At 41.6% G+C, this 23,158-nt stretch overlaps 1 protein-coding gene across 1 annotated transcript in view; it reads left to right on the top strand.

Moving 5' to 3' along the window:
- The window catches only part of LOC132829823 (receptor-type tyrosine-protein phosphatase U-like), a 492,619-nt gene that overhangs the window by 459,437 nt on the left and 10,024 nt on the right, over positions 1 to 23,158 (top strand). The window contains exons 23-27 of the mRNA XM_060847187.1: positions 6,814 to 6,949; positions 11,817 to 11,966; positions 15,885 to 16,058; positions 17,939 to 18,079; positions 19,334 to 19,457. Of these exons, the coding sequence (XP_060703170.1) occupies positions 6,814 to 6,949; positions 11,817 to 11,966; positions 15,885 to 16,058; positions 17,939 to 18,079; positions 19,334 to 19,457 (725 nt within the window). The remainder of the gene's footprint in view (positions 1 to 6,813; positions 6,950 to 11,816; positions 11,967 to 15,884; positions 16,059 to 17,938; positions 18,080 to 19,333; positions 19,458 to 23,158) is intronic.

Below are 23,158 nucleotides of genomic sequence, written 5' to 3'. Positions count from 1 at the left end.
GATATTGAGTCTGGAGGGCTGCAGGGTTGCCAAGCAGAAAATGAGGTATTGTTCTTCCAGCTTGTGCTGAGCTTCACTGGAGCACTGGAGCAAGCCTGAAACAAGTGTGGATGTTGTACATTGTCAATTATAGAATCATAGAGATGTACAGCATGGAAACTTACCCTTCGGTCCAACTCGTCCATGTCGACCAGATATCCCAACCCAATCTAGTCCCACTGGCCAGCACCCAGCCCATATCCCTCCAAATCTTTCCTATTCAGATGCCTTTTAAATGTTGCAGTTGTACTATTTCCTCTGGCAGCCCATTCCATGCATGAAAATGTTGCCCCTTAGGTCTCTTTTATTATCTTTCCCCTCTCACCCTAAACCTATGCCCTCTAGTTTCTGGACTCCTCCATCCCATGGAAAAGACTTTGTCTCTTTATCCTGTCCATGCCCCTCATGATTTTATAAACCTCTATAAGGTCACCCCTCAGCCTCTGATGCTCCAGGGAAAACAGCCCTAGCCTATTCAACCTCGCCCTCTAGCTCAAATCCTCCATCCTTGTAACTCATTTCTGAACCTTTTCAAGTTTCACAACATCTTTCTGATAGGAAGGAGACCAGAATTGCATGCAATATTCCAACTGTAGCCCAACCAATGTCCTATACAGCCACAACATGACCTCCCAATTCCTGTACTCAACACTCTGACCACATCCTGTGATATCAGGCCTGATAGAAAATTGGCCAAACTAGATTAAATACCAGCCAGCAGCTATTGGTGACAGAAAATAATGGAAAACAAGTCAATGAGATCACATGTTTAGGGTGAACCAGCTACAGTCAGCTCAAGGAATGTGTATTGGAAAGTATCAATCAGAATTTCCGCCACCTTGACTTCCGACCAATGCCTGAGGCCATGTACTTTGCACTTTCCCAGCATAATAATAATGAAGGGTGTTGGTGGAACCCCATTGGATGCTTTGTACCCTTCTCATGACCCAGTTGACCAAAGGCCACAGAACATTCAGAAAGGTTCTGTGGGGGGGATAAAAACATACCTGGAAACCATCACAGCAAGGCACATGACAAAAGGCCATGCAGCAACCCATGAAGATCCAGGATGGCAGATTTTCTTCCCTAAGGACTAGATGGGTTTTCTGACAATTGACAATGGTTTCATGGTCATCAGTCAACTCTTAATTCCAGATTTGTTTTGAATTCAATTTTTTTGCAGATTCAATTGTAACAGGAATAGCTAGGTATTTTTGTGGCTGCAAACGAGAGTCCCGGGTGATATGTTGCTATCCTGGTGCTAGGGTCCTGGATGTCTCAGAACAGTTGCAGCACATTCTGGAGGGGGAGGACGAACACCAAAGTGTTCATGTTGGTACTAATGATATTGGTTAAAAAAAAGGATAAAGTTCTAAAAACAGAACGTAGAGAACTAGGAAGAACGCTGAAATGTAGGACCTCAAACTTCAGGATTATTATCAGTGCCATGAGCTAGTCAGAGTAGAAACAGCAGAATATATAGGATGAAGAGATGGTTGAAAAGATGGTGTGAGGAGAGGGTTTTAGATTCATGGACATTGGTACTAGTTCTGGGGGAGGTGGGAACTGTACAAACTGGAAGGGTTATGTCTCGGCAGGACCGAGTGATTTCCTTCTGGGAGGTGTTGGCAGAATGGTTGGGGAGGGTTTAAATTGATAGAATAATTGGGCATGGGATTAGGGCAGTAGATACAGAAATTGAGGAAGAGGTAGAAACCAAGGCAAATGTAATTAAGAACAAGAACAGGCAGGGAAATTTGTCTGAAATTCATGTAAAATACGTAAGGTAGATGAACTTATAGCTTTGGTTAATACTTGGAACTATATTATGATTGCAATTATGGAGACATGGCTTAAAGAGGGACAAGGAGAAAGTGAGGACTGCAGATGTTGGAGATCAGAGTCGAAGAATGTGGTGCTGGAAAAGCACAGCCAGTCAGGTGCAGGAGAATCAACATTTTGAGCTTAAGCTCTTCATCAGGAATAAGGCTTGTTACCCAAGGGGGCTGAGAGATAAGTGGAAGGGACGTGGGGCCAGAGGGAAGGTAGCTAGGAATGTGATAGGTAGATGAAGATGAAGATGGAGGTGATAGATCAGAGAGGAGGGTAGAGTGGATAGGTGGGAAGGAAGGTGGACAGGTAGGACAGTTCAAGAGGGCAGTGCCAAGTTGGATGGTTGGATCTGTGATAAGGTCAGGGAAGGGAAAATGAGGAAACTGATGAAATCCACTTGATCCCCTGTAATTGGAGGGTCCCAAAGCAGAAGGTGAGGCATTCTTCCTCGAGGCATTGGGTGGTTAGGGTTTGGTGGTGGAGAAGGCCCAGGACTTGCATGTCTTTGGCGGAGTGGGAGGAGGTGTTTATTTATTCATTTATTAGTCCAGGTGATTCTTGAATATTGCTATTGTGTCTGCTTCTGTCACCTCCTTTGGCAGCGCATTCCAGGCACTCATTACCCTTTGCTTGAAAAACTTGCCTCACACATCTCTTTTAATCTCCCCCTCTTCCTCCCCTACCTTACAACTTGAACCTACATCCCCTCGTAACTGACCCCTCCACTCTGGGAAAAAGTCTCATACTTTCCACTCTGTCAGCCTCAACCTGCTGCATTTCAGTGAATACAAATCCAGTCTATCCAACCTTTCTTCACAGCTAAAATCCCCCATACCAGACAACATCCAAGTAAAGCTTTTTTGTATCCTCTCCAAAGCATCCATATCCTCTGGTAGTGCAGTGACCAGAACTGTAGCAATATTCCAAGAGTGGTCTAACTAAAGTTCTAAAAAGCTACAGCATAACTTGGCAAAAGTGAGGATTGCAGATGCTGGAGATCAGAGTCAAGATTAGAGTGATGCTGGAAAAGCACAGCAGGTCAGCAGCATCTGAGGAGCAGGAAAATCAATGTTTTGGGCAAAGGCCCTTCTTCAGGAATGAGGCTGGGAGCCTCCAGGGTGGAGAGATAAGTGTGAGGGGGGTGGGGCTGGGGAGAAGGTAGCTAAGAGTGCAATAGGTGAATGGAGTTGGGGGATGAAGTTGATAGTTTGGAGAGGAGGGTGTAGCGGATGGATTGGAAGGAAGATTGGCAGGTAGGACAGGTCATGAGGATGGTGCTGAGCTGGCAGGTTGGAACTTGGGAGGGGGGGGAGGGGAAATGAGGAAACTGTTGAAGTCCACATTGACGCCCTGGGGTAAAGTATTCTGAGGCGGAACACTTCATCCCCATCTCAATCCACCTATTGCACTCTTCTCCCCAGCCCCACCCCCCCCATCCCATTTATTTCTCTCCCCCAGGGGCTCCCTGTCTCATTCCTGATGAAGGGCTTTTGCCTGAAACGTCGATTTTCCTGCTCCCTGGAAGTTGCCTGACCTGCTGTGCTTTCCAGCACCACTCTAATCTTGACTCTGCAGCATAACTTGCCTATTCTTATACTTAATACCCAATGAAAGCAAGCATGCCATAAACCTTTCTTACTACCTTATCTACCTCCGCTACCGTCTTCAGTGATCTGTGGACCTGCCCACCCAGATCTCTTTGCAAATCAATACTCCTAGTGGGTTCTGCCATTCACTGTATAATTTCCAAAATGCATCACCTCACATTTGTCCATATTAAATTCATTCTGCCATTTTTCAGCCTGTGCCTCCAACTGATCTGTATCCTGCTGCATCTTCTGACAATCTTTCTCACTATCCACAACCCCACCCATCTTTGCATTGCTTACAAACTTTCTAACCAGCCATATTTTCCTCCACTTCATTTATGTAGACCATGAACAGCAGAGATACCAGCACCGATCCCTGTGGAACACAATTAGTCACGACCCATCATTCTGAAAAGCCTCTTTCCACCACTACCTACTGTCTCCTGTGACTCAGCCAGTTCTGTATCCATTTTTGCCAGCGCCTCCCTGATATGTGATTTCACCTTCTGTACCAGTCTGTCATGAGGGACCTTGTCAAAGGCATTTCTGAAGTCCATGCCGGCAGCATCAAGCACTTTTCCCTCATCAATCTTCTTTATCACTTCTTCAAAAAATCAATCAAATTAGTGAGGCACAACCTCCCCTGGCACAAGACCATGTTGTCTATTGCTACTAAGTCCATTTGCTTCTAAATGCATATAGATCTTATCCCTGGGAATCTTTTCCAATAATTTCCCAACCACTGACAAGAGGCTCATAGGCCTGTAATTTCTAGGATTATCCCTGCTTAAACAATGGGACAACATTAGCTATTCTCCAGACCTCTGGGACCTCATCTCCGGCCAAAGAGAATACAAAGATGTCTACCAATGCTCCAGAAATTTGTTCTCTTGCCTCCCTCAGTATCTAACTTAATACTATTTAAGGCGCACAAAACCTCTTCCTTTTTCATAACAACTTGGCTTAGAAATTGGACGCTCCCTTCCTTGCAATCATCCTCCACCAATTCCTTCTCTTTGGTGAATACTGATATTCGTTTAGGACCTTACCTACCTTTTCTGGCTCCACACTTAGATTCCCGCGTATGTTCTTGAGTGGGCCAACCCTTGCACTGGCTACCCTCTTGCATTTTATTTTGCATAAAAAGCCTTTAAATTCTCATTAATCTAGTTTGCTAACAACTTTGCATGACTCCTTTTAGCCCTTCTAATTTTGTGTTTAAGTTCTTTCCTACTTTTGTTATATACTTCAACATTTTTGTCAGTTCCCATTCTCTAGAACTAATGTATGTTTTCTTTCTGATTAAGGTCATCCCTTGTCATCCAACATTCACATAACTTGCGACACCTATCCTTCACTCTCACAGGAACATGCTGCTCCTGAACTTTTATCAATTGCCATTTGAAATACTCCAGCATATCTGATGTGGATTTACCCTCAAATAGCCACTGTCAATCAAAATTCTCCAGTTCCTGTCCAATATCATTGTAGTTCGCCTTCCCCCAATTGAACACCTTCACGCGAGAACTGCTGTTATCCCTATCTTAAAATTTATGGTATTATGGTCACTAGTCCTGAACTGCTCCCCCACTGAAACTTCACTCACTTGGCTGGACTCATTTCCCAAAACCAGGCCCAGTATAACCCCTTCCCTGGTTGGACTGTTTATATTCTGTGTCAAGAAACCATCCTGAATGGCCCTTACAAATTCTGCCCTATCCAAGCCCCCAACATGAGTAAGTCCCAGTCAGTATAGGGGAGGTTAAAATCACTTACTACGACAACCCTGCTGTTTTCACATCTTTCCAAAATCTGTCTTCATATTAGATTAGATTCCCTACAGTGTGGAAACTAACCCTTCAGCCCAACAAGTCCACACCGACCCTCCGATGAGTAACCCACCCAGACTCATTTCCCTATATTTCCGACTGACTAATGCACCTAACACTATGGGCAATTCACCTGATCTGCACAACTTTTGGAATGTAGGAGGAAACCAGAGGACCCGGAGGAAGCCCATGCAATCACGAGGAGAACATGCAAACTCCACACAGGCAGTCGCCTAAGACTGAAATCCAACCCTGTTGCTGTGGCGCAGCAATGCTAACTACTGAGCCACCATGCCACCCTTCTCCTCTATCTCTGTCCAGCTGTTGGGAGGTCTGTCGTATATCCCAGCATTGTGATTTCACCTTTCCTATTCCAGAGTTCGACCCATATTGTCTTGCTGCACGAGTCCTCTCACGTATCCACTCTCAGTACATCTGTGAGATACACCTTTAACAGTAATGCAACTCCCCCAACCCTTTACAACCCTTTCTATCACACCTGAAATATTTAAATCCTGGGACATTCAGCTGCCAGTCCTGTCCCTCTTTAAGTCAAAGAATGTGGTGTTAGAAAAGCACAGTCGGTTTGGCAGCACCCAAGAAGCAGGAGAATTGACGTTTTGAGCATAAGCCCTTCATCAGGAAATAGGCTTGTGGCCAAAGTGGGCTGAGAGATTAATGGGACAGGGTTGGGGGGAAGGTAGCTGGGTATGTGTAGGTAGACAAAGATGATAGATCGGAGAGGAGAGTGGAGCGGATTGGTGGGAAGGAAGATGAACAAGTGGGACAGTTCAAGAAGGCCGTCCCAATTGGAAAGTTGGATCTGGGATAAGGGTGGGGGCAGGGGAAATGTGGAATCCATATTAATCCCATGTGGTTGGAGTGTCCCAAGGTGGACGATGAGGCATTCTTCCTCCTGGTATTACGTTGTTAGGGTTTGTCATTCCCAGTGCCACACGTTTCGATTCTGATCTCCAACATCTGCAGTCCTCACTTTCTCCAAATACTAATTAATTTCAAATTCAGGGTGAGGATTAAAGAAAAACTGATGCAATTTGCAATGGTTATGTTTTATAAACTCAGCATTTTTAAAGCAACTGACACACACCAAACAAAAAAAACACCAGCATTTAGCACACAGCGATAACTAATATCTACACTATTTCAACATGACAGGTTCATCATAACAGTAATTGTGCTTATAAATACTCAGTGTCTATTAACAGGCACCAATTTAATAATAACAGCTGATAAAATATAAAATATATCAAACGATCATTCACATGTACACTTAATTATCCTGCTGAAAATTTTCAGTAAATAAGAACATTCAGCTGCCCAATGTCTTGCATTCTAAGTTATTTTTAGTAAATTTAAAACATCATTTATGTAGTTTTGTTAATGCAACATGTTGATAAAATAATTATAGTGAGTGATATGGACAATATTAATCAATTATTAATTACCCAGTGCCAGATATGCTCAATAAGTTTTAAATTTATTCTCTATTTTGGGCATTACAGCACTGGTACGGGGAGAACTGGATGCTACATCGCTCTGGATGTGATGATGGACATGGCAACATATGAAGGGGTTATTGATGTTTACAACTTTGTGAAGACTCTGTCCTCATGGCGCATTAACATGATTCAGACTGAGGTAAGAGTTAAAACGTCTAAGAATCCCTGTCTCTCCCAACCATTTATGTGCATTGATTAACCTGCATGTGGGTGCGTGATTGGTGCAAATTTGAAAGATTTACATCTCTAAATGTAGATAGTTAGAAATTAGCACATGTTAATCATTCTTTGGGACATAAAATTTTGCACAAAGCATACTATCATTTAACAATGTGACTGTCTCCACCCAACCTGACCAATAGTGGAAGTACAGTTAAATCCATGGAGTTTTTGTTTTGATGTTCTATCAGTAAATCAAGGGCCCTGCTCAGTATTGCCAATAAGAAACCAACTGCCAATGAGTTGGACAAAGCTTGGCCTACATTGGGCTCAGGATTCCTCAGCAATTTCTGGCACTCACCAGCAAAAGCTCGATGAAAGCAAAATGTTTTGATTGACAATGGAGGACCAGAGTGCTCTTCCAACTTCAAAAAAATTCTCCCAGCCACTGGTGTCTTTCTCCTTATGGGAATTTCGTGAGGTCTAGCAGTCAAGTAAGACAGGAAGACCAAAATGTATTATTTCCCTTGTGTAAAATTGCCTGTGGAGGTGGGAACACTACTTGCAGCTCTCATTGGTGGTTGAAGCCCAAGAGCTAATTTCTTTAAACCCTCATCCACATTGATTTGGCATTGATATATATGAACAGAAATCTAGAATGAGATGGTCTAGCGAAATGGTGTCAAGCTTCTAGAGTTTTGTTGGAATTGCACCCATCCAGGCAAATGGGAAATATTCCATTGCAATCTTGATGTGTGTCTTATAGACAATGAACAGGCATTGGGGATTTAGGAGATGAGTTACTCACTGCACCATTCCCAGTCTCTGACCTGCTCTTAGAGCCAATGTATTTAAATGGTAAGTCCAGCGAGTTTCTGATCAATGGTAACCCCAAGATATTGATAGTTGAAAATTCAGTGTTGGTAACACCAAAGGGCAGTGGTTATGTGGTCTCTTATTGGAGACGGTCATTGGCTGGGATTTGTGAGGCACAAATGTTACTTGCCACTGGTCAGCCCAAGCCGGGATGTTGTCCAGATCTTGTTGCAATTGAACATCGATAGCTTCAATATCTAAGGAGTTGCAAATGATGCTGAACCATGTGCAATCATCGATGAACATCCCTAATTCTGATCTTATATTAGAGGACAAGTTAATTTTGAGGCACCTGAAGATGGTTAGGCCTGGGACACTGCCCTGGGAAATTCCTGCAGAGATGCCCTGGATCTGAGATGACTGAACTCCAGCATCCACAACCATTTTCCTATGTGCCAGCTATGGCTCCAGCCAGCAGAGCATTATTTCTCATTGATTTCAGTTTTATTAGAACTCCTTGATGCCACACTTGGTTGAATGTAGTCTTGATCTCAAGCGCTGTCATTCCCATTTCCCCTCTGGACTTCAGCCCTTTTGTCCATGTTTGAATCAAGTCTATAATGAGGTCAGGAGTTGATTAGCCATGGTGAAATCCAAATTGGCACCAATGAGTAGGTTATTGCTGAGTAGATGCTGCCTTATAGCCCTGTTGATGGCACCTTACATCACTTAACTGATGATTGAGACTGATGGGACATTAATTGGCCAGGTTGGATTGTCCTGTTTTTTGTGTACAGGATATACCTAGGCAATTTTCCACATTGTCAAGTAGATGCCAGTGTTGTAACTGTCCTGTAACAGCTTAGGTAGAGCAGCTGCAAGTTCTGCAGCACAAGTCTTCATTACTGTTGCCCGAAAGTTATTAGGGCCTAAAGCATTTGCAAAATCCAATGCCTCCAATTGTTTCTTGGTATCTCAAGGAGTGAATCAAATTGGTTAAACACTGGTGTCTGTGATGTTTGTGATCACTGGAGAAGGCTGAGATGGATCATCCAATTGATACTTCTGGCTGAAGATTGCAGTGAGTGCTTCAGCCTTAGATTTTGCACTGACATGATGGGTTCTTTCATCATTGAGAATTTGGATATTTTTGGAGCCCCTTCTTTCAGTGACTTGTTTAATTGTACAACATCAATCGTGACTGGATGTGGCGGGACTGCAAAGCTTATATCTTATCCATTGCTTGTGAGATTGTTTACTTCTATCATTTGCTGCTTATGCTGTTTGGCATACAAGTAGTCCTGTTTGGAAGCTTCTCTGGGTTTACACCTCATTTTTAGGCATGCCTTGTTCAGTTCTTGGCATGCCCTCCTGTACTTTCCATTGAACCAGGACTGATCTCCAGGCTTGATGGTAATGGCTCAGTGGGGGATATGCCAGGCCATGAGTTTGCAGTTTGAGCTGTTGTATGATTCTACTGCTGTTGATGGTCCACGGTGCCTCATGGATACCCAGTCTTGATTTATTACATCAGTTCGAAATCTGTCACATTTAGCATGGTGATTGTGCCATACAACACGATAGAGGATATTCTCAGTATGAAGTTTGGACTTTGTCTCCACAAGGACTGTGCGGTGGTCATTCTTAACAATACTGTCATGGATAGCTGCATCTGTAGTCAGCAGATTGGGAGCATGTTTTTCTCTCACCACCTGCTGCAGACCCAGTCTAGCTGGTATGTCCTTTAGGACTCAACCAGCTCAATCAATAGTGTTGCTGCTGAATCACTCTTGATTGTGGGTTTTCAAATCGCAATCCAAAGTACCTTTGTGCCCTTGCCAGCTTCAGTGCTTCCTCCAAGTATGTTCAACATAGAGAAGTACTGATTCATCAGCTGGGGGAGGACAGTAGATGGTAATCAACAGGAAGTTTCCTTGCCCATGTTTAACCTGATGCCATGAGACTTTATGGCTTCCAGAGTCAATGTTGAAGTCTCCCAGAGCAATACATTGCCTTCGGTATACCACTATGCCACCTCTGTTGGCCCTGTCTGGCCGGTTGGACAGTATATTTCCAGGGATGTTTATGGTGATGTCTGGGACATTGCCTGTAAGGTATGTTATGCTATTACTTGACTAGTCTGTGAGACAGCTCTCCCAATTTTGGTACTAAACCCTAAATTTTAGTCAGGAGGACTTTGTAGTGTCAACAGGGTTGCTTTTGCAGTTATCATTTCCAGTGCCTTGGTGCCTTCGTTGATGCCAGGTTATCCATTTAGTTTCATTTCTTTGTTGAGACTTAATTGATGCAACTAAGTGGCTTTTTAAGCTATTTCACAGGGCAGTTAAGAGCCAACCACATTGCTGTAGTTTTGGAGTCACATGTAGGTCATACCAGATGAAGATGGCAGATTTCCTTCCCTGAAGGAAATCAGTGAACCAAATGGGTCTTTCTGTAAAATCCTTCTGAAGTTTTGAAGAAAACTCATATTGGATTCGAAACGTTAACTCCAATTCTCTCTCTGCAGATTCCGCCAAACCGTGAGTCTAATTTTCTGAATTTCTTCCATAATGTAATATGTTGTTAACAACATTAAAGGAAAGCTAGAGAATGGCGATCCTGAAAGATGGGAGTCAACAGATTTTTAGGAGTTTCAGAGAGGAGGAAAATATGTGAGTCTATTTGCTTCTTTGAAGTGAACAGAAGGAAAGAACAGTCACTGGCATCTGAGAGATAGGAAGTGTAGTGACTGAGAGCAGTGTGCTGGCAAATTAGTTAAGATGAGTAAAATGATCTTAGAGCAACTTCTTGAAGGTGAAAGGATTAGGAGATAGGAGCAATACTTAGGGTTGGTGTAATGGAAGAACAGCTTTTTGGGACAATAAGCATTGTACCAAAATGAAAGGTGGGTAGAATCCGAGGGGCATGTTCAAAGATCTGAAGGTTCGGGAGGAGCGAGGTGTGAAGAAAAATGTAGCAGTAATTTAGCAAAATAAGCAAAGAGAATGAATATAAGCTGGTTGTAGTTGATTGGTGAAAGTCTGGATATCACTCCTAATTTACAACAGTAACTATACTTCAAAAGTACAAATTACAAAACATTTTGGGATACCTGAGATGAAAAGTATTAATAAGCGCAAGTATTTCTTTCACGTAAGGGTTTCTAAGCCTTTATAAATGGGTAGACAATTCATTCCAAAAATTAAAAATGTTTAAAATTAACTAGAATCTGTCATTTTCCATGTAAAAACTTTAAAGTTTTCAGACTCTTCTCTGAACACAAGCCCAGGTGGGTACAGCCAGCATCAAGGAAGATTGTTAAAAATGAAAATTATCTTGCATTAATAAAACAGATTTCAAACTCTTTTTATTTTATGACTTTTTAAAGGAAATTAAGTTACTTATAGAAAGAAATTTCAAAGTATAAAGAAAATAAATTGATACCAAGAAATTACAATTAGATAAGTTTCCAATTAGTCAGTTAAATAAAATAATTCCATATCTTCATTGATAATAGCATTCAAATTACAGGAAACTATGTCCAAGTTTTGAAAGTCTAAATTCTATTGGAGCATAAATTATTCCATTGTCTCCTTTGGGTTTTTATGTACTTAAAGTGGAAGAATGCTGGATAAATATACACACATTAAGTTATAATTCCATGTCCCAAGCCACTTCCAGTGTAATCTTTCATTTTCCAATTCATAGGCCCTTATTCATGATCATGGTTTGTGGTATCTGAGCTATGACAGGTTAAGTGTTCTAGACCCAAAAGAACACAACAGTATACTTTAAAAAATAGGTACAGGAATAATAATTATAGAAGAGGTGTGAATTAAATCTAAACTGAGAGAACTGCAGATGCTGTAAATCAGAAATATTAACAGAAGTTGCGCGAAAAGCTCAGCAGGTCTGGCAGCATCTGTGTAGAGAAATCAGAGTTCCTGTTTTTAGTCCATTGAGGAAGCATTGTCTGATTTTGTAAATTAAATCTGTTGAATAATGACAATGAACTTCTCTTTTATTTGAAGGAGCAGTATATTTTCATCCACAATGCTATCTTGGAAGCCCACCATTGTGGTGACACCTCCATTCCAGTTAATAAATTCAAATCTACTTATAAAGAAATGATCAGAGTTGACCCTCAGAGTAACTCCTCACAGCTCAGTAAAGAATTTCAGGTGAGTTGCTCTACGTTCTGTGCTAAATGACTCACGAGGGAGGGAGCACATAGAAATTACTCCACTGATGCCAGTATCCCTTCACCAAGTCACTTTTTATTTACCTAAGGGAAGTCATTGACACTGATCCAGCTCCCACGGAGCCAAGTCTCAGAATGAACAGAAGCTCTGGCATTCCTGTTTATATCTGTCAGCCAGGGGTCCCTGACTGGACTAGCATAACAGCCTCAAACAGGGAATTCATACTCTGTGAGGTCCACCTGACTGATATTGCTCTAATCACTACAGATTCCAGAGTCCTTACAATATCCTCCTTACCAACATTGGAGCCTTGAGCCAAAATTAGAAGAGCTATGTCACACATGATATAGTCATACTCACAGAATCACAGCACACACCCTGTACCAGACAACTGAGCTGAAAATGTGTTGCTGGAAAAGCGCAGCAGGTCAGGCAGCATCCAAGGAGCAGGAAATTCGACGTTTCGGCATTCCTGATGAAGGGCTTATGCCCGAAACGTCGAATTTCCTGTTCCTTGGATGCTGCCTGACCTGCTGCGCTTTTCCAGCAACACATTTTCAGCTCTGATCTCCAGCATCTGCAGATCTCACTTTCTCCTATACCAGACAACATCATGGACCATCCTCTCCCATCAGTAGGACATATCCATCAGCTGTAGCTGCATCACTGTATGCAGTTGGCAAGGAGCCCAGGGAGTCCCCATGAAATTTCATAGCATCAAACATAGACAGAGAAACCTGCAGGCTACTACATTCTGCCCACCTCAGCTGATGAGTCAATACTCTTCCATGTTGAGCACTACTTGGAGAAAGCATTAACAGTGCCAAAAAGTCAGAAAGTTCTTTGGTTGGGAAGCTTCAATTTCCATAATTGAGAGTAGCATTGTACAACTGAGTTGGCTGAGTACTAAAGAACAAACCTGCTAGATTGGGTGTGCAAGAAGTGGTGAGGGAACTAACAAAAGAGAAACATCTACTTGACCTTATCTTCACCAATCTACCTATAACTGATGGATCCTCCCTTGACTCAGTGACCTCTACACAGTCTTTATCGAGACAAAGTTCCACCTTCAATTTGATGATATTGTCCACCATGTTGCATGACACCACCACCCTGCTAAATGAGACATGTTTCAAATATATCTCCAACTCAAAACTGGGCATCCATGAGGAAGTGTTGACCATCAACAATTACAGTCACAATCTATAATCTCAAGGCATGGCTTATCTTCCACTCTATCATTGCCATCAAATTAGGAGAAAACTCTGGTTCAATGAAGGGAGGATGACGACCTGACAGGGGCAGCACCAGGCATATACAAATATAAGTTACAAACTGTTCGATCTGCATACCAAACAGAAATAATAAGCAATAGACAGGGCTAAGTGATCCCACAACCAATGGTTAATATATAAGCCCTGCAACAGTTAATGATGAATGGTGGTGGAAAATTACCCATTATAGAATCAAAGTATCATACAGTGCAAAAGAGCCCTTTGGCCCAACAAATCTGCATTGACACATGAGAAACACCTGACCTTCAACCTAACCCCATTTACTAGCACTTGGCCCAGAACCTTGAATGTTATGATGTGCCAAATGCTCATCCAGGTACTTTTTTAAAGCAGGTGAGGAAACTCACCTACCACTCTCCCAGATGGCACATCCCAGACCATCACCACTCCACTGGGCGAAAATGTTTTTCCTCACATACCCAAGCCTCCTGCCTCTCATCTTGAACTGGTGTCCTCTTATGACAGATCCTTCAATTTGGAGGAACATCTGCTCCTTATTCACCAAACTTCGATACAATTCCAATATAACTTCCCTGCTTTTGTAATCTATGCTTTGATTGATAAAGGCAACTGTTCCAAATGCCTTTTTCACCAGCCTATTGACATGCCCTTCCACCTTCAGTAATCTATAGGCAAACACACCAAGACCGCATTGTTCCACAGAACCAACTAACAGATCCAGTTGCATCCTTCAACAATAGGGGAGCCAGACATCAGTGCAAAAGACAAGGTGCAACTATGTGCAACAGTCTTCAGCTAGAGGTGTTGCATGGATGATCCATCTCGGCCTGATTCTGTGTTTCAGCATCACAGATTACTAATTCAATTTACTCCACATGCCAGCAAGAAAACAGGTACATCTCTGCAATAGAACTGAAGATCTGTCCTCTAGAAATAGCCTCATTCCTAGCCAAGCTGTTTTACTAGAGTTACACCAATGACATCTACATGCCAGAGTGGAATATTGTCTAGGAATGCCCTGTGCACAAAAAAGCATGATAAATCAAACAAGCAATTGCATACTGGTATTGTCTCTGGACTATTAATCCAGAGGCCCAGGTATTGTTCTGGGGTCCCAGGTCCTCAGTTCAAATCTTGCTATGACAGATGATGGAAATAAATTTAGTGAAAAGAATTCTGGAATTAAGAGTCTAATCTTGACCATGAAATCTTTGTCACTTGTCAGGAAAAACCAATCTGGTTCACTAATGTCTTCTAAGGAAGGAAATCTGCCATCCTTACCTGATCTGGCCTATATGTGACTTCAGATCCAAGGCAATGTGGTTGATTCTTAAACTGCCCTCTAGGTAATTAGGAATGGTCAATAAATGCTGGCCCAGCTAACGATGCACTTGTCCTGTGAATGAATAAAAAAAACGAATCAGCGTCTGATCATCCAAGTTTATGTCATCAGCAATGTAATGGAAGTCATTGACAGTGTTGTTAAGCAGGACTTACAAAGGAATACTCTACTCACTGATGCTCAGGGCCTCTCAGCTCATGGACTCAGGCTTGATCCAAAAATGAACAAAAGAACTGACCTCAAGTGGTGAGATGAAAGTGACTGCCAACATCTAAGCAACATTTTGCTTGGGCTACAATTGGCAAGAAACATTCACACCACCCAAGTATCAGAGAATCACCATCTCCAACAAGAGAAAATCTAACTATCATCACCCCTTAACATTCACTGGCATTACCTTTGCTGGATTCTCCTTTCAATATCCTGAGGATTACCATTGACCAAAAATTGAATTGCACCACAACAGGCGTAGGTCAGAGGCGGGGAATTCTGTGGTGAATAACTGTGTCCTAACTCCTTAATGCTTTTCCACCATTAATAAGGCACAAGTAAAGAGTGTGATGGAATGCTGTCTATTTGGCTGGATGAGTTCAATTCCAACAACATTCAGAAGCTGGATGCATCTGGCACCACATCCACTCCCTTCAACAATAACTCCTTTCACCATTGATGCGCAATGGTAGCTTTGTCTACAAAATGCACTGTAATAACTCATCAAGGCTCTTCAACAGCATCTGCAACCTCTATTTCTGGGAAGAACAAAAACAATAGGTACATGGAAACACCATCACCTGCAAGCTCCTCTCTAAGCAACATGCCATCCCAGCTGGGAACTGTATTGCCATTCCTTTACTGTCACTCAGTCAAAATCCTGTAACTTTCTTCGTAAGACACAAAACCCCAAAGATTGCAACAATTCAAGAAGATAGCTCATTATGTCTTCCCAAGGACAATTAAAGATGGGCAATAAATGCAGCCCAGCAAGTGACACCTACATTCTGAGAACAAATAGAAGAAAAACATATTATTTATTTAACTGCTGTTTAATGGAACCTTGATGCAGAATTGGCTGCTAAACCTCCTCCATTGCAACAGAGACTCTACAGCAAAACTGCTTCATTGATTGCAAAACTTTGAAATGACCTGATGTGGTGAAAAGTGCTACATAAATATATTTCTTTCTGGTTCTACTGAGCTCACAGAAAGTAGTTGGAGTATTTGTTTGGGCATTTCTTCTTAATAATATGCCTACAATTCAAAGTCAGCTAATTGAAATTTGTATCCTTCTCACAATTTCAGGTTCTTAATTCAGTGGCTTCTGTCCCGGATTGTGAAAATTCCAGCATTTCTTTCTCACCTCAAAATCAAGAAGAGAACTGTGAAACGGAGTCCCTTCCACCTGATAAATGCCTTCCGTTACTTGTTACTGTGAAGGGTGAAAGTAACAAGTACACAAATGCTACCTTCCTGGATGTAGGTCTTTTTATAATTTTGTCCCTTCTTTAATAGAGTTGTTTAAAATTATGAAGCGGGTTTGAGGGATTTATAATCAATGAGAAGACTTTGGAGAGTGTGCATAGAACATGAAGACATGAAGTCATGGACATCTCAGCATGGAAACAGGCCCTTTGGCCCACCTGTCCATGCCACCCAGTTTTCACCATTGAACTATTCCTGGTTTGATTTGTATCCCTCCACACCTATGTTTAAATGTTTCTTAAATGACAAAATTGTACTTGCTTCCACCACCACCTCTGGCAGCCCATTCCAGACACTGAACACCATCTGTGTGAAAAAATCTCCACTTTGGACCCTCCTGTATGTGTCCCCTCTCACCTTAACCTATGCCCTCTATTTTTAAACTCCCCTACCATGGAAATAAACTATTGGCTATCTCCATTATGAATGCTTTCATGATTCTATAGACCTCTATAAGATCACCCCTCAGTTTCCTATGTTACAGAAAAAATGTCCTAGCCTATCCAACCTCTCCTTATAACTCAAATTTTCCAGCTTCTTAGTAAATCCTTCTGAACTCTTTCCAGTTTAATAATATCCATTCAATAGTGGGGCGACTAGAATTGCATGCAGGACTCCAAATGTGATAGCACCAACATTTTGTGCAGCTGTAACAAGATATCCCAATTCCTATGCTTTCTGCTCTGACCAATGAAAGCTAACATGCCAAAATCCTTCTTCATCATGCTGTGACTCTACTTTCAAGGAGTCCTAGATGTCTATGGTCAATAATACTCCCCAAGGCCCTACCATTTACTGTGTAAGTCATGCTATGGTTTGACCCAGCAAAATGCAACACCTTGCATTTATTTAAATTAACTCCATTTGCCATTCCTCCACTCATTGGTCCGGTCGATCAAGATCTCACTGCATTCCCAGATAATCTTCTTCACTGTCCACTATACCACCAGTCTTGTGTCATCCACAAACTTACTAACCATACCTCCCAATTCTCATCAAAATCATTTATATAAATTCAATTTAACAGTGGACTCAGCACTACTCCCTGTGGTACACTGTTGATCAGCCAGCCCCAGGTCTGAAAAGCAACCCTATACCACCACCCTCTGTTTTCTACTGTCAAGCCAATTTTGTACTCAATTGGCTAGCTCTCCCTGGACCCTATGAGATTTAACCTTATTCAACAACCTACCATGTACTACCTTGTCAAAAGCCTTACTAAAGTCAATGTAGACAATTTCTGCCACAGTGCCCTCATCTACTTCTTTGGTCACCTCTTCAAAAGACTAAAATTTACTGGGATGAAAGATGAGAAGCAGCGACAGTTATAGGAAGCTAAAGTATAGATGAACAAATTAATGGGGGCTTTTGAGAGAGTAAGAAAGAAGAAATTGTTGTCACTAACAATAGAATTGGTGACCCGTGTAAACAGTTTAAGATACATTTAAGAATCAGAGGTAAGATGAGAAAAAAAACTTTGAGTTTATTATGATCTGGAATGTATTCTCAGAAAGTCAGGTGTAAACAAATATAATAATACTTTTCAAAAGGAAACTGGAAGTGTACTTGAAAAGAAAATATTTTCAGATGATAAACAAAGACTAGGGAAGTGGGAGCAATTAGATATAGCTTTCAAAGAATCAGCACAAGCATGATAAGTAAAGTTGTGGCATCCTGTGCTAAACAAATATTTTGTGTAATGATCAGATGCGTTTTACTTGGAAAATGATTAAATTCTAACAGATATGGTGCATTGTGTGATAAGAAACTTTACAGAAGGATAGAATAAATTGGCTGTAAATTAGAAAGGAGAAAACTGTGGATTGGATAAAAGGCTTATTTCTGAATTGCTCTTGCATCTCATTTTCATTTAGAGCTACAGACAAGCAACAGCTTTTGTGGTGACCCCACATCCTTTTCAGAAAGATGCAGCTGACTTTTGGAGACTTGTGTATGACTGCAAGTGTTCTTCAATAATCATGCTGAACCAACTTAACGAATTAAACTCTGCTTGGGTAAGTTAGTGATACAAGAAGAAAAACTGTAAATCAAATTGAGCAACAGGAGGAAACATCATGTTAACACTTTGAGCAGGACACATAACATTCTGGTGAAAGGTATTCCACACACCACATTCCTTTTTCAAATGCAAACCAATCCATTGTGTGTTGCCATCTTTTTCTACTCAAACTTACTTTTACGTTGAAGTGTGCAATCATCACCTGTAACTCCTAAGAAGCAGTCTTGAGGGCTGAATAGCCTCCTCCTATTTGGTAAATTACTTTGAAACTTGAGGGTGGGATTGTAGCCACTGTGTTTAATATGATATTGCAGAATCAGTAAGCAGTGCGGTGTCCCATAAGAATCAAAAATGTTGGAAAAACTCAATAGGTCACAAAGCATTAGTGAACAAAAACAGAGTTAACATTTCAGGTCAATAATGAGGCATTGATTCAGTTTATATCCACTAATGCTACCTGACCTGTTGAGTTTTTCCAGTTTTTATTTTGTTCTTATTCCAGATTTCCAGTGTCTGCAATATTTCACTTTTGTATTATTGCAATTTGCACCTTGTAGATGAGCCAGTGGGAGAGACAGCTTGTTTGAAGATAATAGTGAATTTGACGTTTCTTTGTCACCTTTGATGCACTGACCAGTACTTATCCTGTGGGTGCATTGTTACACATTTGTCATTGCTACTAATCTGACATCAGAGCTCTATGTCACAGAAATGTATCTGATTAGTGATCACTATCTCTCATTTACACAAATGAAAATTACCGTCTTATCCAAATGAGTGTTTGCATCAAGTCAATTTTATACACTACTTTAATGGAGACAATAACCAATTTGCTTTAAATGGGCTGACATCTCTACGAATGTACCAAATAAAGGAATTAAACTTCACTGCAAAAATATCACACTGTTATTTCTGCTATAGCTCCATCTATTTACTTTATGATACAAAATAGGCTACAGTTTTAAACCAAAATAAATGCAATAAGCCATATATTATCATAATAAGATACATTCAAATTTTGAATCTCATTGTTTTTAAATGGAACAGAAAGTGTTAGCCTTGCATTGTGGTGCATATACATTGCTATCTTAAAATGCAATAAATCCTATAGTTCCTGAATTTTCTTACATTGCAGCATTGATCATTTTCCATTTTGTCTTGGGGAAGAAATATCTCCAGTATTATGACTTCATATATATTTGGTGATATATTAGTTTTGGCTATTGTTTTCTCGCTTATCACTTTGCAGCCAGGCTTGCAGTATTGGCCAGAGAGTGGAGTTCAGCAGTATGGGCCCATGCAAGTAAAATTTATCTCATGCAGACTGAATGAGGAAATCTGTGACAGCACGTTTGAGGTCCGGAATTTATCACAGGTAAGGTTCTTTGAAATTTCTTACTTCAGAATTACTAAGTGAGAGTAATAATTAGGAACAGTGAATGCTAGCAAGACTCAACCAAAGAGCATCCATGGGGAGGGACAGAGAAAAACATAAGTTCATGTGTCACATCCATCAGTGTTCTGCGAAAAAAAGATAGCCAAACTGAAATGCTAACTCTGTCTCTTTCTCTATAGACAATGCCTGAGTTGTTGCGTGTTTTCTACTTGTTCTGGTTTTAGTTCAGATTTTCAGCATTTGTGGTAGTTTGCTTTTACTGAAGAGAAATGGCACAAACACCTGATTGTTCACTATAACCAAGACATTTTTTTTTGTGAATTGTAATATATTTAGAGAGATGTGTAATAACCTTTCTGAGTGGCTTGACGAAAAAATAATTTAGGGGTTCTTATGGTACAGTGATAGTGTCCCTCTCACAGGAACACGAGAGCTGGGTTCAAGTCTGAACTGTTCCAGATATGTGTCATAAAATGTCTGGACAGTTTGATTTAAAAATATCCAGAAATACAGGTACACTGAGTGCAATTTTGACCAAAGAGTCAGATGAGTGGAATCATAATACCTTTCCAAACATCTTTATTTTGTTTTTAATGCACATAATATTTAACTGAAAAGTATTATTTAAATTCTAAATTTCATCCAGACCTATATAGGGATAAACAGATCTCCACTAGATTGCAGCTTAAGTCCTACCTGTCCATCTTCTTTCCTATTTATCCGCTCCACCCTTCCCTTTGACCTGTCACATTTAAAATCTGATTGAAGATTTGTAGCTCGGGTATCCGTTGTTGTGGTTCTGCTCGCCGAGCTGGAAGTTTTTGCTGCAAACGTTTCGTTCCCTGGCTAGGGAACATCATCAGTGCTGTTGGAGCCTCGTGTGAAGCGCTGCTTTGATGTTTCTTCCGGTATTTATATTGGTTTGTTCTTGCCGCTTCCGGGTGTCAGTTTCAGCTGCAGTGATTTGTATGTGGGGTCCAGGTCGATGTGTCTGTTGATGGATGTTCTTGCCGTTTCCGGGTGTCAGTTTCAGCTGTAGTGGTTTGTATATGGTGTCCAGGTCAATGTGTCTGTTGATGGAGTTTGGGGATGAATGCCATGCTTCTAGGAATTCTCTGGCTGTTCTCTGTCTGGCTTGTCCTATGATAGTGGTGTTTTCCCAGTCAAATTCATGTTGCTGGTTGTCTGAGTGTATGGCTACTAGAGATAGCTGGTCGTGTCGTTTTGTGGCTAGCTGATGTTCATGGATGCGGATTGTTAGCACACTCAGGAACAATAGACTGACAGAAGAGACACAACAAACAGTGAGACAAATGGTAGTACCCATGATGATAAGAAAACGACAAACACATAACCTCAACACCAAGGAGAGGGAAGCACTGGAAGCACTGAAAAATGACAAAAACATAATCATACTACCGGCAGATAAAGGCAGAATGATGGTCATCCTAGATAAATCAGACTACATCAGTAAAGCACAACAACTACTCGCAGACACCAACACCTACCAAATGAAGGATTCCGACCCCACACCACAACTCACCAATAGAATAAACAACACACTAAGGAATCTACAAAAAAATGGACAGATAACCAAAGCGGACCAGCAAAGAATGAAACCTGAAAGCAACAACACCCCCAGATTTTATGGACTACCCAAAGTACACAAACCAGACATCCCACTCAGACCCATAGTATCACTACCAGGGACACCAGCATACAAACTGGCCAAAGAACTACAACAAAAACTGAAACACCTAGTCAGCGGATCCAAACACTCCATACAATCAACACAGGAATTCTTGGACGTCATCAGGAATACACACATAGACAAAGAAGAAACCATGGTATCATTCGACGTGACGGCACTGTTCACTTCAATTGACAAAACCCTAGCCAGAGAAACAATAGCCAACTTACTGGACATACATAACAGAACACAGGAGGCCGAACCTATCAACAAGGACGGCATAATTAAACTACTGGACCTGTGCCTCACCACACACTTTACATTCAACAATCAGATATACGAACAAATCAACGGAACACCCATGGGATCACCAATCTCGGGAATCATAGAAGAGGCAGTTATGCAAAGGTTAGAACATACAGCCATACCACAAATCCAACCCAAACTCTGGATCAGATATGTGGATGACACCTTTGTAATCATCAAAAACACAGATATAGAAAAAACACACCGGATCATCAACGCCACACTCACAGGAATCCGATTCACACGAGAAGAGGAAAAGGATAGCCAACTCCCATTCCTAGACGTGTTAGTAGAGAGAACACCCAACGGAGAATTCACCACAAGGGTACACAGGAAACCAACACACACAGACCAAGTCTTAAACTATGAAAGTAACCACCCCAACACACACAAACGAAGCTGCATCAGGACACTATTCAAAAGGGCCACAACACACTGCAGTACACCAGAACTGCGAAAAGAGGAAGAGGAACATCTATACAAGGTATTCGCCAAAAACGGATACCCACGCAACTTTATCACCAGATGCCTAAGAGATAGACCGAGGAACGAGGACATGCCACAACCAAAAGGACTAGCCACTCTACCATACGTCAGGAGCGTCTCAGAACTGACAGCCAGACTACTGCGACCCTTAGGACTCACAACAGCACACAAGCCAACATCCACGCTCAGACAACAACTCACTAGAACAAAGGACCCAATACCCAGCATGAGCCAAACTAACGTAGTTTACAAAATACCATGCAAGGACTGCACAAAACACTATATAGGACAAACAGGAAGACAGCTAACAATCCGCATCCATGAACATCAGCTAGCCACAAAACGACACGACCAGCTATCTCTAGTAGCCATACACTCAGACAACCAGCAACATGAATTTGACTGGGAAAACACCACTATCATAGGACAAGCCAGACAGAGAACAGCCAGAGAATTCCTAGAAGCATGGCATTCATCCCCAAACTCCATCAACAGACACATTGACCTGGACACCATATACAAACCACTACAGCTGAAACTGACACCCGGAAACGGCAAGAACATCCATCAACAGACACATCGACCTGGACCCCACATACAAATCACTGCAGCTGAAACTGACACCCGGAAGCGGCAAGAACACATCAATATAAATACCGGAAGAAACATCAAAGCAGCGCTTCACACGAGGCTCCAACAGCACTGATGATGTTCCCTAGCCAGGGAACGAAACGTTTGCAGCAAAAACTTCCAGCTCGGCGAGCAGAACCACAACAACCTGTCACATTCACCACCACCCTCCACCTGCATCTACCTATTGCCTTCCCAGCTACCTTTCCCCCAGTCCCACCCCCCAACCTCCTATTTATCTCTCAGCACCCTTTTCCCCTTCCCCATATTCCTGCTGAAGGACTTATGCCTGAAACATTGATTCTTTTGCTCCTCAGATGTGTGTCTGAACTCCTGTGCTTTTCCAGTGCCACATTTTTTAACTCTGATCTCCAGCATCTGCTGGCCCACTTTCTCCTTCAGCTAAAGTTACTAAATTAAGGAAACTAGCTGAAACAGGCTTTTCTATAACTGAAACTCAGTGAAATGGGAGCATATAGTTAAAGGCATATCAGTGCAATTCAACATATGAGTATGCCATTGAACAGAGTGCTAGGAGTTGGGTTATTAAGAGAGGTTGGTGCTGA

The sequence above is a fragment of the Hemiscyllium ocellatum genome, chromosome 30 (genome assembly GCF_020745735.1).
Source record: "Hemiscyllium ocellatum isolate sHemOce1 chromosome 30, sHemOce1.pat.X.cur, whole genome shotgun sequence".
Lineage (NCBI taxonomy): Eukaryota > Metazoa > Chordata > Chondrichthyes > Orectolobiformes > Hemiscylliidae > Hemiscyllium > Hemiscyllium ocellatum.
Note: the sequence above shows the minus strand (reverse complement) of the source record. Positions and strands in the feature narration are given on the sequence as shown.